General features: G+C 41.2%; 1 protein-coding gene across 3 annotated transcripts in view; it reads left to right on the forward strand.

The window, feature by feature from the left end:
- The window catches only part of SLC12A6 (solute carrier family 12 member 6), a 90,398-nt gene that overhangs the window by 59,862 nt on the left and 12,409 nt on the right, over positions 1 to 18,127 (forward strand). For all 3 annotated transcript variants that reach the window (XM_075531648.1, XM_075531649.1, XM_075531650.1), the window contains 12 exons: positions 956 to 1,010; positions 1,467 to 1,597; positions 2,293 to 2,534; positions 5,884 to 6,098; positions 9,457 to 9,615; positions 9,792 to 9,890; positions 10,171 to 10,228; positions 13,109 to 13,283; positions 13,517 to 13,635; positions 15,363 to 15,461; positions 16,684 to 16,803; positions 17,841 to 17,945. In XM_075531648.1, the coding sequence (XP_075387763.1) occupies positions 956 to 1,010; positions 1,467 to 1,597; positions 2,293 to 2,534; positions 5,884 to 6,098; positions 9,457 to 9,615; positions 9,792 to 9,890; positions 10,171 to 10,228; positions 13,109 to 13,283; positions 13,517 to 13,635; positions 15,363 to 15,461; positions 16,684 to 16,803; positions 17,841 to 17,945 (1,577 nt within the window). The remainder of the gene's footprint in view (positions 1 to 955; positions 1,011 to 1,466; positions 1,598 to 2,292; positions 2,535 to 5,883; positions 6,099 to 9,456; positions 9,616 to 9,791; positions 9,891 to 10,170; positions 10,229 to 13,108; positions 13,284 to 13,516; positions 13,636 to 15,362; positions 15,462 to 16,683; positions 16,804 to 17,840; positions 17,946 to 18,127) is intronic.

Below are 18,127 nucleotides of genomic sequence, written 5' to 3' on the forward strand. Positions count from 1 at the left end.
TAACTTAAACCTCTCTACACATCCTGGCCACATCTATCCAGATGATTCCACATTTCATTGTCCCCTGACCTCTTATTATTGTCACCACTGTGCCCTCACTGTGCTCATCATGGATAACTTCAGTGGTGCCCCCATGGAACCCCGTTTCTCAAGCTTGAGACCTTTCACATCTAATCAGCCACAGGGCCAATCCGGTCTTCCTCTGAAACCCCCTAAACTTCTCACTACCACCACTGTCGTTCTCACTCACACGAAACTACTACAGTAGTCTGCTAACCAGCCATTTTGCCTCCAGCTGCTTCCTGTCTGTAGTCCATCCTGTACTCTGCTACCTGGTAATGTTTTAAAAATGTATACATTTTTTGTGGTTACCTTTCTTATGAAGTATTGCTTTAGGTTTTGTAGCCAGTATTTTTTTTAATAATTGTATTGGGGACTTGTACAACTCTTAACACCATACACCCATCTATCATGTCAAGCACATTGTACATTTGTTGCCATCATCATTTTCAAAACATTTTCTTTCTACTTGAAAGCTTCTCTTTTTTCCCTCCCTGCCCCACCGTCCTTCCCTTGTAACCAGTCTTTAGTCAGGCTTCGATCTACTTTATAAGGTGGTTTTGCTTGTCTTTTGCCTCGTTCTTCCCTTTAAGCATGTTATGTTTTATTTCCTGTTCAAGTAGGAGATCTAGGGTTAGACCTGTGGTTCTTAAAGCACCTAAGCCACTAATTTAGATGTAGGGGCTTTTGGACATACTACATAGTAGTGGTGTCTAGTGCGGTGAGTTAGATCATGTCATATCATTCCCAAGCTGTTAGGTTGACAGACAGCTCCCCTATAAGAGGTAGTAGGTTTAGCTGTGTGCTGTGTGCTCTGAGGTGCACAGAGGAGAAAGTAGGGTAGCAGTGCCATATTTGCGTGGTAACCCTCGTGTTCCTTTCCATTTCTCTGCAGACAGTATTGACTGCCATCTCCATGAGTGCCATTGCTACTAATGGAGTGGTGCCAGGTCAGTAGGCTACTGCTGAACGGTAGGGGTCATCAGTGATTACTGCGCATGCATGCTCTAAAGTCAGATATGTCACTATAGAATAATTAACTGAAGGCAGTAGACATCAATACTTTTTGACTTTAGAATACCTTTTTTTAAATCTCTTACTAGAATGGTTTAATTTCAAGTCATATAACATTTTATTGGCACATGTTTTGTTGGATTCTCATGTATAATAAATTAATAGTTTTCTAAGTAGTACTAGAACAGTGTGGATACTATCTATGCAGTATATCCCACTGAAAAGACTTTTTGTTTATTTCCCACCAACAAATTTATCCCCTTTAAAAGAAAATCATGTTGACTATTTTCAAAACACTGAAATGTATTTATCCATCATGCATATTTTTACTCTTACTTAATACTTGTTCACACTCTTTTTTATCCCATTCACCTGTCTCTTTTGTCTTTCAGCTGGGGGCTCATACTTTATGATATCCCGGGCACTGGGCCCAGAGTTTGGCGGGGCTGTTGGCCTCTGCTTTTATCTTGGTACCACATTTGCAGCAGCCATGTATATTCTTGGTGCCATTGAAATTTTTCTTGTAAGTAATGACTTGATTATGGTCTGTCTATTCAATGAGAAGGAAGAGATTTGAGTTTAATATGTTATTTGATAGTAAAGCTTCTGAGATCAGCTCTAGGAATAAATTGAGTAATTGACTATTACTGATCTCCTGTGTGTCAATTTTGTAAAAAAGCATAAATCTTGAGCGCGTACTTTGCTTCCTGCCTATTCCCCTGCACCCAATCACCACCTCTCGACCACTGTAACCAAGAAGTTAAAGACTGAGAGGCAAGATTTGCCTTGGTGGCAAACAAGTACAATAAATTAGTATTTGTTTTCTTGTATATTTTTCCCCACGGAAGTGAATTTTTTATATATTTACTCACTGTATTTTTTTCTTTTACTCTTTCAAGTAATGATGACAGAACAACAGAGTTGCTCGGGACAACCGTCAGCATTGTTTTGTGTAGTCTTTGGAATAGAAATTATTTGTGCATTCATTTCTTTTGTTTCTTTTGTATGTTGTATTTGGAAATGTTGATGTTCGTAACAGCATGGAGACAAACAGAACATAAATTCTTTATTAAGCGTCTGACGGCATTCCAGATCTTCCCAAATATGAATTGGGTTAAGAAAGTCTCCACTTAACTTTCCTTTGTGAAAGAACATGAAAATGACAATACCCTGTGACTTGATTACTTTGAAATGACCTCTTTCCTTCTACCCTAACAGGTGTACATTGTCCCCCGGGCTGCCATCTTCCGCAGTGATGATGCCCTCAAGGAATCAGCTGCCATGCTAAATAACATGCGTGTCTATGGCACAGCCTTCTTGGTCCTCATGGTACTGGTGGTGTTCATCGGCGTGCGCTATGTGAACAAGTTTGCCTCACTCTTCCTGGCCTGTGTCATCGTGTCCATCCTGGCCATCTATGCTGGAGCCATCAAGTCTTCTTTCGCCCCTCCGCAATTCCCGTACGTCTGATAGCTGGCGATACTAGGTGGTCATTAGCAATAGCTGCGGAGCTCATCATGTCAAGTCAAGATTTTAGTCACTCTGAGATGTCCCTCTTGGCTAAGCTCATTCAGTGTCTACACAGGAAGCCTGTTAGGCAAATTACAGCATATCAATCCTTTTCCTTATATCCCAAGCCTAGAACTAGCAGCTTTAACCACCTTTTGTATATTTACTTTCTCTCCCCACTTATCAACTGTTTCATTCACTGGCCTTTCTCATTTCCAGCAGTAGTATTCTTAGCCTTAACGAATCACCGGTGTGCTTATATGTGAGAGCTAGGCTATGATGGTTAAGGTTTTATACGTATCTGCTTGGCTGGGCCATGAGTCTCAGTGTTTCAACAGTTATATAATGATGTAATTTAGCAGTTATGTAATGGTGTAGTCATCCTTTATTTTTTAATCTAATGTGGCTATCCTCCATAAGTGGAGGTTTTCACATAAGTGGGTGTTTAGAACCTCGCTATCTCAACACGTTAGCATGTGGGTATAGGTATTAGTTCGTTTTTGTTTTCTAGTATTTCCCCATGTGATAACCAGCCTTGGTATTTGAACTATTTACAAAGTGCTTTTCAAACAGCATAATTGTTGCCAATGGTGTTTTTAAGATTGATACATGTTGGACTCCTTTTAAAAGATAGGATTTATTTTATTTTTGTTGTTGCTGGGGGTAGACCCAGCAGAACAGAGCCCAGTTCTGCGGTTTCTGTGTATCCATAGACGTTTCTAATTCAGTGACAGCAGCCGTCTTCCTCGAGTCCTGCAGCCACCCTCACCCTCCTCTTCCACCTTCCTCCCCTGTCAGCGTAATCATGGCTCCCTGAGTTCCTGTCTGATCCTTGAAGTTGCTGTTTGCAATCTGATTGCATGTACATGGATTGTAAAAGATTTAAGTATAGTGTTCAAGGTGGGCCGTCTTTACTAGTTAAGCTAAATTATTGTTTTCATTTATGAAGACAGTGGGGCATATTTTTGGTTCAAAATTTCAAGATGATCTCAGGGGATTTCCCCGTTTTTAGCCCAGCACCATTTAGTTCTGGTCTCAAGGCAAAGGAGGCAATTCAGACATAAACACTTTATCTTCCTGTTCCAGACTCTCCTCTAGCTTTGTTGCTACAGGTGAATAAAGAATCCTTATTGTGCCTTAGATGGCCATGTGTAAGCTTTTAAGACCCCAGGCACTACTAAATGAAAAAGGAAATAGACAGAAGCACTAAACAAGTTATTTGTCCTGTTAACTGGGATGTCTCATGGAACAGTGACCCTAATCTTCTAAACCAAGTAACTAGATCCCATACAGCTTGGTTGTGTTTCAGTCGCTTCAGCGGCTAGTTTTTTAATGTTGAACTCCTTTTATTAATGAAAATTCCAATGAAATTATAGTGGTGATTGCAAAAATTTAATATGATCAAACAATTAAATTATATGATGTAAAAAAACAAGACTCAAAGGAGTCCTAAACTACTACCTCCCACTGCTATTGAGTCAATTCTGATGCACAGTGATCCTGTCTAGGGTTTCCAAGGCTTCGTGACTCTTTTGTGAGCAGAAAACCTCATCTTTCTCCTCAGCTTGACTGGGGTGTTTGAACCCTCAGTTGGCCTTAGCGGTCCGACACTTAGCCGACAGCACTACGACTCTATTTATTCTGTGATTAGAGCATCAGGTTCACATTTAAGAGTACTTACACATTTTGTGTCAACCCGTTGATTGCAATCCCTTCAATGTAGCATCACTTAAACCACTTCCTCCCTGTGTTTTCTGTTTCCTTTCCTCCCGCCCTAACCCGCTGATGGTTGTCCTACTGCTCTTTGACAGTGGTTTGTTCTCCTATAGAGGTGGGTTCAATTCCAGGCAGGAGGGTAAGAGCCATAGTCTCAGGAGTCCCAGCAATCTCTGTCTTTTTTTAAAAAAATGTATTTTTATTCATTGTTTTAGAGATGAAACAGTAGGTCCTCCTTTTAAAATGATTTGCCGCAAATTTTATTAATGGCAGAGTAAGAACATGAATCGTGTGATTCCCTAGTTCCTCCAGTGTTTCTCTGTGCCCTGCTGTGTGATCCCATCATAAATGTTTAGTGTGCTTGCCTACTTGGAAGCCATTAACTGGCTAAAGATCATTTTTAAAGTCAGTGAAAGTATGACTTTAAAGGGCACATTCTGGCCCTAGCTCAACTTGGGGAGTTTCATCCTGCCTCAGATTCTCCATTGAGGCTTCCCCTCCTGTTGCTATCAGTGTGTGAGTGTATAACGGATATGATGCACGGTATTTTCTTTAAAATACTCCAGCAAAATAAGACAGGAAAATCTAGGGAATGCCTGAGACAAGACTAGAGAATGTTGAGGATAGTTGAAGCTGATTATGAAACCACTGTTCTTTAGTCAGTATATGTTTGAAAGTTTCCACAATTGCTGCTATCAATTTGCAGGATTCAAAATGTTGCTTTGTTGGCCCTACAAGGGATTTAACTGTGTGTATATTACCCACTTGTATGTATATATATATATATATATATATATATCTGTGTTAAGGAAAAAAATCAAATAGCTGTATTATCCTTAAACACCTTCACTCCTACTGTTCAAAAACCATTTAAGTTTAAACCCAGATTTCTCTAGGTCCATAGAGGGATGTGCTTTTTCATCTTAGCTAAGCTATCATTCTTGAAATGGCATCCAGAAAGGTTTTCATCTTAATCTCTTTTAAGGCTTATAAATATAAAAGAGCCTCTGAGTGGCTCATTTAGTTAAGCTTTCAGCTACCACCTGAAAGACTGCTGGCTTGAACCCACCCAGAGGCACTTGAGAAAAAGACCTGCTTCCAGAAGGCCACAGCCCTGGAAACGCTCTGCAGCACGGAGGTTGCATGCATCAGAATGCCTCAATGACTACTAGCGCGTATAAATATACACTTTTTCTAGGCCAATAAAAAGGAGTATATTTTTCTTTCTTTCTTTTTTTTTTTCCAACTGTAAGAAGAGGAGAAACCAACATTTGGTTAGGAGTCTAGACATTTGGGGAAATAAGTCAGCATAGTGTTTTCATAGTCTTTGTATTTGAAGTCTGTTATTGCCCCACCTGTGTGGTATTGGAGAAATTACTTTATCATCCCAAGACTATTTCCCCATCTACAAATTTTAACATTAATAAAATGTAAATTATTATTCACCATTATGGGCAATCAGTGTTAGCTCCTTCTTACCCATGACACAGCTCTTAGAGTAATTTTTGTTTTCCTTTATTAATCTCCTTCTTTAATATCTTTTAAAATCGTCCTTTTCCTGTTTGCTATTGCTCCCTGTTTTAGGGTCTGTATGCTGGGTAACCGCACCCTTTCATCAAGACACCTGGACGTTTGCGCTAAGACTAAGGAAATGAACAACATGACAGTTCCGTCAAAGTTGTGGGGCTTCTTCTGTAATTCAAGCCAGTTTTTCAATGCCACCTGTGATGAATATTTTGTTCACAATAATGTCACTTCAATTCAGGGCATTCCTGGATTGGCTAGTGGTATCATTACAGGTAAGTTACGGGCTGATTTGTGAGGTTTTCCATATTCTCTGTGAACTCTTCTATTGTCCGTATCGATTCTTCTGTTACCCAGGGAGACTCCCTGCCATCGCATGTCACTTCCCTGTGTAAGCTCAGCATGCGGCTCTGATGTCAACGTAGTTTTACTTTCATCTGCGTTACACTCTGTAAAGGCAGGGTAGAACTGCTGACTCTCCTGATCGCAGCCCAGTGCCTTTAACCACCACCCCACCAGGGTCCCCAGGAGTCAGAATTGAATGGATGGCAGTGAGTTTCTTTTAGTTTTGTTTTTCATAAAGTGCAGACGTGAGCAAATTGCTTTTTAACCTAAGATAAAATGATGAAATAGTCTGTGTATGAGGAGGTACCCCCGCCAACGGATTTTTTTTTCAAAGCCACGTATTAAAATTTTTTTGCAAGACAACCTTATCACCTTCAAAGTACTCGCCATCACACAATGCATTTGTGAAATATGCAACTCCATTCTTGGAAACGTGTTTCAAAATCATCCGTTTGGATGGCTGACAGCGCCTCCCTCATTTATTTCTTCACCTCTTCTACATCATCACATCGCTGTCCTTCCATGTCCCTCTTCATTGGTGGACTAAAAGAAGTCGCGGGGAAGAGTCCTGTTGTGTGTTTGTATTTTGGGTTTGTTTGCCAAAAACGGGTGCACCAAGATGGCTGGGTGAGCAGTACATTTTTGTGGTGGCAAAACCAGTCCCCCCATCTGCCACAAATCGTGCCTTGTTTGTCACACACTGTTATATAATCTTTTCACAACTTCTAAATATAAAACTTGATGAACAGTCTGACTTGGTGAAACAAATTTCAAATGCACTACCCACCTCTCGACAACAACAAAAAACAAATGAGCATCGTCTTGATCTCTGATTTCACTTGACGAGCTTCTTTTGGGCAAGGTGACCATGGAGTCCTCCACTGACTTGATTGATGTTTGCTGTCGAGGTTGTAAGAATAAATAGCACCATGTCTCGTCAGCAGTAATGACCTTGGGGGGAAAGTCTGGGTAGCTTCACAACTGTTCTTTCAAAGCACGACGTGTTTCCACTCGATGCTCCTCTTGCCGGTCAGTCAGAACACGAGGCACAAATTGCTCAGCGACCCTTCTCATTCCCAAAAATTCTGTTAAAATTCTCTGAGCTGGGGACCAAGAGAGTCCAGATAACTTCCCCATCTCTTCAATGGTCTGTCGTCATCGGGCTTCGAGCACAAGTGCACAAATTTTGTTGACATTTTTGTTCGTTTAGGAAGTTGACAGACGGCCAGAACGAGGTTTGTCATCAGTTGACATTTCACCTTTTTTGAAAGGAGAAAAATACTCGTATACCTGATTCTTTCCCATAGCGCTGTCCTTGTAAGCTGTGTTCAACATCACAGTAGTTTCTGTGGCATTTTTCCTGACCAGGAAACAAAATTTCACAGCTGCATGCTGTTCTCTTAAGTCAGCCATCACAAAAGATGAGGTTTGCGTGAAACTGAATTTTTAAGAAAAAATGCACTGTCAATAGAGATGCCACAGGGAGCACTAACTCAGTGAGTTGCTTGATGCTTGCCTAGCAGGAAAAATGTGTGCTGCCAAAGCCCTGCCGAGGGGAGCTTTAAATCCATTGATTTTGGGTACCCCCTCTCATTCTTACAGTACAGTGTTTCTGCAGTGACGTGTGGAATGGAACTATCTTATTGACATCTTTTTTTCACTGTTGGTGAATACACTGTAGCGCATACAGCAGTTGGACAGTTTCTGCATGTACAATTCAGTGACATTGATTATATTCTTCATGGTGTATAACCATCCACCTCTGCTTTTCCAAGTTGCCTCCTCACAATTTCTTTTAGCAGTTTTATTGGTGTTTAATCCACAGACCATATAAGTGAGCACTTTAAGTATTTTACCAAGACTTGTGTAATCACCACAGTTAATTTTAGAGCATTTTGTTGGTTACCATGGCCCTAAAGAACTATTAATCTAGTTATTCCCTCTCTGGATTACCATGCCAAAAAAAAACCCAACAATGACAACAAAATAAAACACAGAAAAACCTCAATCCAAAAGTAAGCAAAAGATAGTAGAAACTAGAAAAAACTTAAAATGGGTCAAATGGGGAAACCAGACTTTTACCAAATTTTGCCTGCAGCAGTCCCCTTTCCAGTCTAGTCCTGTCTGAGGGTGCAAGTCTGTTCACACCTTGTCAGTGGTCTCAGGGAGTTCAGGGAGCCTTCATCCGAGTGGGGACTCTGCAGTTGGATGTTGGGTTCTCACGGTCATCCATAAATAGCTTTTAGTAAACCTGAGTGCTCAGAATTTAAACTCTAATACAAGTCCCCCTTCTGATCTTGGATTTTATTACTGTATGGAACAGTTTTAATGTCAATACATCCCCACTTGTGTTTTCTGGACTCAGCTAAATTTCGCAACCTTTTTTTCTCCCCCTAATCATTTTATTGGGGCCTCGTACAACTCTTATCACAATCCATCCATACGTCCTTGTGTCGAGCACATTTGTACACTTGTTGCCATCATCATTCCCAAGACATTTGCTTTCTACTTGAGCCCTTTGTAGCAGCTCCTCATTTTTTCCCTCCCTCCCCGCTCCCCCTTCTGCAACTCTTTTCTTATGAGACTTCTGTCTGAAATGTTTGGTTCACAAATGCCTTTGTCCATATACAAGTGTATACAGTTGTTGCTGGGTCCTGTTCATTGTCCTTGTTTCATAGGTGTTTTCTACGTATAGGGAAGCCAGGGTTTATGAAGACTGTAACTGAAATAATAATTGCCTGGGGGTATGGGAGGAGGGGGCGGGGGGTGGGGGTGGGGAATGAGAAGTCAACACCAGTAGGTACAAGGAGGAAGAAAAACTCCCAAGTTGATTGTGGTGGTGATTGCACAACCCTTTTTAATAAGATTGAGCTATTCAGTGGTATGATATGTTCATTACAGCTCAATAAAATGAAATGAAAATAGCAATAATTATTATTATAGACTTTCCTGAGGATTTGGCTTTAGTCTGCATAACTTATTACTAATTTATTTGGCAGCTTAATTTGGTTGCTTCTGTATTTACCAGATCCTATTATCAAATTCTAGCTAGGACCAGATAAAAGAGAGCATTAGATTTTTATTTGTGCTTTCTTGTGAGGTAACTTTGTACCTGTAGAAGCAAACATCATTTTTACAACTCTGTTGATGAGAACTCTGAAGTTACCTAATTGTTTTATTTCCACTGCTATTGCTAACAACCTCAGCCAGCCCCATACCCTCTGTCCTTGAGTGTCAGCTTTCTGTCTCATCTTGAGGATGAATGCCCTGCTCTCTTTTTTACTGCAGAGAATCTTTGGAGTAGTTACCTACTAAAAGGAGAGGTCATTGAAAAACCCTCAGCCAAGTCTTCTGACGTCTTAGGCAGCTTGAATCATGAATATGTTCTTGTTGACATCACCACCTCCTTCACGCTTTTGGTGGGGATCTTCTTTCCCTCGGTCACAGGTAAGCATCTGAGCTGCGGTTATTTCAGGAGCTATCAAACTCTGGCAGCAGTTTCTCTCAGGAGACAGGTTATTTTCTAGGGCTCCTAGATGCACTCTTAGTGTTTGGTATCAGTAGGCATATAAACGTGTCCATGAACTTAGAAAGTTAACTTGTTTTTTTTTCCTTCTCTAAAGGTATCATGGCTGGATCGAACCGGTCTGGAGATCTGAAAGATGCTCAGAAGTCTATTCCCATTGGCACTATCCTTGCCATCTTGACCACCTCCTTTGTCTGTATCCTTTTACCAATGCCATTTGAGGCTTAGTCATGGGAACCTCTGGTAGAACTAGGGTAACCAGTATTTTTGTCCTGATAATTGGTATAACTGCAATAGTCCACCTCCCCTTCACCAAATAATCTACCCTCCTCCTCCCCAAATAGAGAATTCAAGAACTAATTTATTAGATAAATCCATTTAGGAACTCACATGTTCATGATAGAAAGGCTATCTTGAGTGTAAATTTTCTGTCTCATCTTAAGGATGAATGCCAATTTCCTTGACTTTTGGTGTAGATTTAAGCAATGTTGTCCTTTTTGGAGCATGTATTGAAGGAGTTGTTCTTAGAGACAAGTAAGTAGTTTTCCATGTAAAAATCATGTAAATGTCTTCATGATGTCTGATTATCCCAGTCCCAAGACAGTTAATTCAAAAACCCAACGGGAGATCTATCATGAGTTGCAAGCTCGGGGAGAAAGCAACGGTCCCAGAGAGACTTAGGGAAGGAGGAGGTGGGGGAAGGGAGCAGTGAGCAAAGGACCCTGTAAGCAGGGGAACAACTAGGGAATTAAAATCATCAAGGAGGATGTAGAGCTCCTGGAGGTGTTGGAGCAACAGTAATCTAGCTGACAGGAATTATTAAGAGGCAAAAGTAGAGCGAGCTTGATGTGGGGCAGGAAGAAGGTAAAAGGAAACAGGAAAGCTCTAGGAAGCAAAGCTATGGATAGAGGTATAAGCATAGGTGTGTACCTATGTAAATATATTAGTTCATAAAAATAGAAGTATTGGCCTATCTGCATATATTTATATGGCAGCACACTGAGCTAGTGGACCGATGCCGGGCCTCTGCTCTTGGCCTGCCTTGATGCAAGAACACTTAGTTCTAACAAACTGGCATTCTTTGATGCTCACCCTCCTGGCACATCACCGAAGACAAAATGGGTGTATCAACATATGTGATGAAAGTGCATGGTGCCCGGCTATCAAAAGTTAGAGGGTCTGGAGTCTTAAAGTCTTGAAGTTAAACAAGCAGCCATCTAGCAGAGAAGCAAGCCCACATGGATGAAGCACACCAGCCTGTGTGATCATGAGGTGTAGTTGGGGCTGGGTAACAGGCATCTGAAGACCCATAAACAAACAAACAAATCATATGGTTGAGAACGAGGGGGTTCGGAGCAGAGACCCAAAGCCCATCTTTCGACAATGGGACATCCTCTCACAAAGGGGTAACGGTAGGGATGAGTCATTCAGTGTGCAGTAAAGCACTAATGAAACACATACCATTCCTCTGGTTCATTGAGGCTTCTTTAACCCCCCACTGTCATGACCCCAGTCCTGCCTTTCCCTGTGAGTTAGACTGGAGCAAGTGCACAGATACAGATAAGAGATAAGCACTTATAATGCACAGCATCCAGGAAAAGGAATGGGAGGAGCGGTATCAAATGGTAGGGGCAAAGTGGGGAGAGGAGGGGAAGAAGGAGGAACAAATCATCATTATCGACATATAACCACACACACCCTTTAAGGGGGACGAATGAAAGAAACCACGGGGGCAGAGTGACAGAGGTAGGTGTAAGATATGAAAATAATAATTAGTAGTTTATCAAGGGGTCACAAGGGTGGGGTGGGGTAGGGAAAGAGGAACTGATAGCAAGCGCTCAATAGAAAGTTAATGTCTAGAAAAGAATGATGGCAATATATGTACTAATATGTTTGATACAACTGATGTATGTAAGAGCCCCCCAGTAAAATGTTTTAAAAACTTTTTGATTGATAGATAAATACTGATTGCTATTGGTAGGTACCTCATCTCGGTTCCAGCTTATAACAGCCCTGTGTGCAACAGAATGCACTGCCCAGGGTCCCGCACCGCCCTCACAACTGTTGTTTGAGCCCATTGTTGTTGCTTTGCTGGTTTGTTTTGAACCAATTGTTGCAGGCACTGTGTCAGTGCGTCTTGTGGAGGAGGGTCTTCCTGTTTGTCGCTGACCCACCTCTACCAGGCACGAAGTCCATGTCTATGCTCTCTCCTGATGCCGTGCCCAAAGTACCATCCTGAATATAATCAAAACGGTAATGGATAATAAGAACCAGTCATTTGCTATAAATATGATGGAGCTTCAGAAAGTTCATGGAATAATGGAATTTTTCCACAAACTGAGAGGCTCCTCTCATATGTGAGAGGCAATAAATAGGGGTAATGGGGTCTTTAATAAAGCAGTGAATTTTCCTGAATATTTAGAACTTCACTCTACATTAAGAGTTATTTGTAAAAATATGAAGTGCCCCCCTTTCCGCCCCCACCTTCCCCTTCCCCTCCTGGTATTGCTACTCTAAATATGGGTCCTGAGGGGTTTATCGGTCCTGGATTCCATCTGTGTTTCCATCTCTGAACTGTACTCTTAGACATGCTCTGATCTAGCTGGTTTTTTCCCTCCCAGGGGGACTGACAACAGAAAAGTGGGTGAAGGGAGACATTGGTCAGTATAAGACATGAAATACTAATAATTTATAAATTATCAAGGCTTCATGAATGAGGGAGGGAAAATGAGCTGATAGCAAGGGCTCAAGTAGATAGCAAATGCTTTGAGGAATGATGATGGCAACAAATGTACAGATGTGCTTGACACCCTGGATGGATTTCTGGGTTGTGATAAGGGTTATACGAGCCCCCAGTAAATGATTTAAATATATATATGAAGTTCCTAGATGAACATGTGTATTTGCAAGAAACTATTACATTCAACATTTTGTGTAATAGAAAACCAAGATTATAATAATGGATGCTATAAATCAAGATGCAATATTCAGGCCACTCGAGTTTTTATGTTATAACAGGAAATATTTTAATATGTAAAACAATATGGAATTATATATTATCTCAACTATATTTTTAACATATAGTAAACAAATGAAAAAGAAAACATGCAGAATCTTAATAGCTGTGTTAAATTTATAGATTCTGCTTTTTTGGTATTATTCTGGACTTTTCCACTTTTGTCAAAGAGAAAATCTGAGGAAAAAGCTGTGAATGAAGCCACTTACCTTAGGAAGACATCTGGCTTGACAGACTGTTTTCTTATAAGGATAATTGTGGGCTTGTTTGTTTTTTATCATATCTAAATTTTTATCATCTGCACATTGTAAATGGTTGAAATTAAGTGAACGTATAACTAGTCTTTAAATTCAGAGTTATTTGTAGATCCAATTGCTTCACTCTTATTTTTCTCGTAGATTTGGGGATGCCGTGAAAGGTAATCTGGTGGTGGGCACCTTGTCTTGGCCCTCGCCATGGGTGATTGTCATTGGCTCCTTCTTTTCAACATGCGGAGCTGGACTTCAGAGCCTCACCGGGGCGCCGAGGCTGCTACAGGCGATCGCCAAGGATAACATCATCCCTTTTCTTAGGGTAAGTGACTCTTTGTAGGCCCTCTTCCCGCCTCCCTAGCCTTTGGGAAATACTGGGTTACATAATGTGGAGCCCATGGGCTTTAGGCCAGAGTTCTTTAAATCCTGGTCTGAGGTCACGTAAGAGTGCGGTAAAGACATCAGAGAGAAAACACTATTATCTGTAGAGTAGAGGATTGGGGATACTGATGGGGTATTTCTCACACTTCTGTGCTTGATATTTCCCCTCTGTAGGTTTTTGGTCACAGCAAAGCCAATGGGGAGCCTACCTGGGCTTTACTTCTGACTGCTGTCATTGCAGAGCTGGGGATCCTTATTGCCTCCCTGGATCTTGTGGCTCCCATCCTCTCCATGTAAGCGCCAACCTTTTTCCCCCAGCTATTCTAGCAAAATGACGTATTACATATATGTGTGTGTTTCAGCAGGCATGTAGTAGTAGTGATGACGAGTGGGTCATAAATAAAGTGTCCTTTAAGTAGTAAATACCGGAGACACTTCACATACACCTAACTCTCACAAATTATCACAGTTTCTTCCTGCCTGCAAAACCTTAGATGACTTTTGTCTTCGTTTCTACTTTAGTGTCACTTGGTTATAGCTTTCACTGCTACTGTTTGCGTTGAACCATTCAGTTGTTCTTGCTGGATGACTTACCTACTTCCCTGGCACTGCAATAGGCTGTGAATACAAAGTTGAATAAGAAACAATCTGGGGAACTGATAGTAATAAGGAAACCAGTGACCCCCACGTAGTGTGGGGAGTCTGTGATGAAGGTGAACAGTGGGTGCTACATGGAAACTAACGTCAGGCAACTAAACCGACTTGCAATCAAGAAAGGTTTTACGGAGGAAGTTACCCTGTGTCTTCAAGGATGACTGCTGATTTGCTAAGTGAAGAAGGTGTGAAGGGTGTTCCATACAGAGGGCACACGATCAGGAACTGATGAGTAGAATAATGTAGCACAGTCAGAGAAAGGAAAGTTGTTTGCCTTGGCGAGAGTGGAGGCACAGCTTGGTGAGTAGCAGGCTAGGTATGTTAGAGCCAGATCACATAGGACCTGGAACTTCACCCTAGAAATGGTGGGTAGTCCTTTATGGGAGAGAGCAAGATGATCAAATAGGTGTGTTAGAATGATCAGTTTGGGTTACAACATGGGTTAGAGAGATGCAAAAATTGAGCTGGGAGTGCCCCTTGAAAGCTTATTTGACTAATCCAAGAAAGAAGAAATGAGAGCTTGATGGCAGGAGACACCACAGTAGAAATTGAAAGGAAAAAAAACATTGAGAGATTTTAATTAAGTCAGTGAAATTTGCAGAAGGGTGAGTAAGAAACAGCAAACTAGGATTAGCCAAGGACTGGTGGAGAGAGTGCAAGGGGAGCTCATCTGGAAAGACTTCTACTCCCTGCTGTCAGGTGCCGTGAGGTCAGCTCTGATCCATAACGACCTGGTGTACAAGGAGCTAATTGTGCCTGTGTCTGAGCCCATGGTGGTAGCCACTGTGTCCATCTCTTCCGCTGCCCCTCCGCTTTCCCATGCACGGTGTCCTCTTCAGGCACTGTTTTCTCCTGATAGTATGGCCAAAGTATGTAGGCGGAAGACTTGCCGTCCTTGCCTCTAAGGAGCACTTTGTCCTTTTAGTATCGATGGCAATTTCAGTGTTCTTCTCCAGCACCACCGTTCAAATGCATCGATTCATCCAGGGTCTTCTTTATTCAATGTCCAACTCTCACATGCATAGGAGGCAATGGACAATACCGTGTTTCGACTTCCTAGACTGCATCGAGTGGTGTTTTTAGTTGCTGTTAATTCCAACTCGTGGTGACCCAGTTTTTGCAGAGTAGAACTCTTCCTTAGAATTTTTGAGGCTGTGACCTCTTGGACACAGATCACCAGACGTTTTTCCCAAGCCTTCTCGGGGTTGGAGCAAACTACCCTGTCGGCTAGTAATTGCGTGCCAGCCAGTCAAAGATTAGTGGTCTAGAAACAAAGACTTAGAGCAAAGAGATCTAGTTATTTTAAATAACTCTAGAAGGTGCATTGTACAGTAAAAATTGTGTCTCTGGCTCTCGGTTCTTCTAGGTTTTTTCTCATGTGCTACCTCTTTGTGAACCTGGCATGTGCCTTGCAGACATTGCTTCGAACACCCAACTGGAGACCCCGATTCCGGTACTACCACTGGTGAGTTTGCCGTTTCCTTCTCAACGTTTAGAGAGAGTGCATCAATGTTCTAGAAAACTAGGAGGTCTGGGTTCTCAGTAATTTGTTTTTGATCAGCCATTCTATGATGATGCTTTATAATGACTTTTAACAGGTCATTAGAATAAAGATAACTATAGCATAAATCTTGCCAGCTTGGTGCCTTCTTCAGCTTAAAACCACCCATCTTGCAGTTAGAAGCTGAGTCGAAATCGACTTGATGGCAGTGAGATTGGGTTTTTTAATGTGTACCTGTAGGCACGTGCCTCTTAGCTAACTTCCTTCTCAACTCAACTTCAGTTTCACTTGTTGATAGTGGGCAGTGACTGAAAATGAAAGTCTCCAGCTGATTTTTAGCTCTCTGATCCTCTTTCTAGCCTGTTGAGTTCAAAGTCATGAGCATTTTATAGTTGCTATCTTATTTTGTGTTCTGTCTTTTCGTGTGTGTGTGTGTGTTTTCTGTCTTTTCATTTGACCCTACTTGTCTCTAGATTATCGATTTTCCTGCTCATCCTTTGGAAATCATAGAAGTAGGGAGTCCATTCTTTACACAGGAGAACTTTAGTAAATGTTGTCTACCTGGCTTTTCTTTTGTCACAAAACAAGCACTTAATTATCACCTGTCAAGTTTCCTTTATGTAAAATATGAATTCGACTGACAAGTTTTTCTTACTGATTTCTGCAGTTATGTTAATAGAGGTTCACAACAATTTGAGGAATATGGAACCGTTTTTTTGAGACTGGGGAATGGTCAGCATTTCTGACTCCATTCCTGCCCTCTCTCTATTTTGCCAAGCAAGTGTGAATCGTCCTCTTAACCACAGGTGCCTTTGTCGCCTCCCCATGCACGTGTGCATTTCCAGGCAGTGAGGAAGGAACATGGGCAGCAAAGCTGGGTCTGTGAGTTAGTGTAGTTCTGCTTATTGTTTGCTGCCAGACCACGATAGAACAAGCACAGAAATTGAGAATGAATAATTAGAAACTTCTTTCACAATTTTACCTCATAACAGTATCCAAGCACGTGGTTAATTTACTTATAAATCGTTGTATTGAATTTTACAAAAGCATCTCTTTGTAATATCTTGGGGGGGGTGATTGAATGGTCTCTAACTACAGATAGTTTGAGAAGCACTCCTCTAGCATGCTTTGTTCCAAGTGCTTAAAAAGACCTTTGTTGATTGTTTGCTTGTCTTTACTTTTCTAGGACTCTCTCTTTTATGGGAATGAGCATCTGTCTGGCCCTGATGTTCATTTCTTCCTGGTATTATGCCATTGTAGCCATGGTGATAGCTGGCATGATCTATAAGTACATCGAGTACCAAGGGTGAGTCTAGAGTACAGAAGAACTGTGGCTTTGTCATTAGTCACTCTACATTTATCTAGCTTGGTCAGAGCCAAAAACAAAAATGCAAGCCCACTGCGGTCGAATCCGTTCTAACTCATAGAACCAGTCTAATGAAAATTGTATGATAGGCTCATGTAATTTCATCCTTCCCTAACTAAATGTTAGCAACTCAGTGGGGATGTGCTTAGCAGCTAACCAAAAGGTTGGTAGTTTGAATCCACCGGCCACTCTGTCAGAAAAAAGAGCTGGTGATCTGGCCCCATGAAGACGATAGGCAGGAAACCCTCTGGAGCAATTCTACTCGGTCTTCTATGGTTGCTGTGGACAGGAAGCAACTCGTGAGCAGAGTACCAGCAAATCCTCTTCATAGTACACATGCAAGCTTTTCATTACACGGGGAACTATCCCATTCAGAAAGTATGAAATAACTATCCCAATTACAATGAATCCATACTTCCAAAATGTAACACAAACATAATTATTTTTATCCTTTCAGTCTTCCTGTTTAGTTCTAAAATGAAACTAAATTAGTCCTGAAAAGCTTTGTAACAGCTCAGACTTTACTAACGATATCCAAAAATGAGAGAGAACATTGTTGTGAAGATTGCATGAGTTTTGCTTTCTCCCAGGATTTTTAAATTAATTTAATCCTGGGTCTCTGTTAATTTCTTAATCTAAATTACGGTTTTACATTTTTTATAATTTTTGCTTTTAAAAGGACCAGATGAATGATCCTTTCTGCCTTTTTCCTGACCTACTTGTTCAGTGTAGGCTGTTGGTAAAAGGTCATGTTAATCTACTTCTAGTTGATGCCTTATCTTACTGAAGACCTCTAAATACATCATTAATATGAGTTATAATCCAGTGGGTGCCTTCTATTACTGAGAATTGTTACACACTTCATTAATACACTTGGGCATGTGTTACTTTTACAGTTGGGGAAATGAGCATGACTTTTTTTGAAGTTGTACTTGCTGTAGTGTAAGTCTCTGCTCTTTTTCTCCTTTTCCTGCCAGAGCTGAGAAAGAATGGGGTGATGGCATCCGAGGGCTGTCCCTTAGCGCAGCCCGATTTGCTTTGCTTCGGCTGGAGGAAGGACCACCACACACTAAAAACTGGAGGTAGAGAACTCAGCAGAGCTCAGTGGTGTGTGGCCCAAGTTAACACATAAAACTGTGCCCATCCTTGCTTTATAGGATAGAGATTGTATGCTCAAGGAATTGTGTAATGGACCATTTTAAGCCATCCCAAATCTTTGATGCCTTGATTCTCTATTCTTCATATCATTTATGATCTATGTGTC

Source organism: Tenrec ecaudatus, chromosome 14 (genome assembly GCF_050624435.1).
Source record: "Tenrec ecaudatus isolate mTenEca1 chromosome 14, mTenEca1.hap1, whole genome shotgun sequence".
In the NCBI taxonomy this organism is placed as follows: domain Eukaryota; kingdom Metazoa; phylum Chordata; class Mammalia; order Afrosoricida; family Tenrecidae; genus Tenrec; species Tenrec ecaudatus.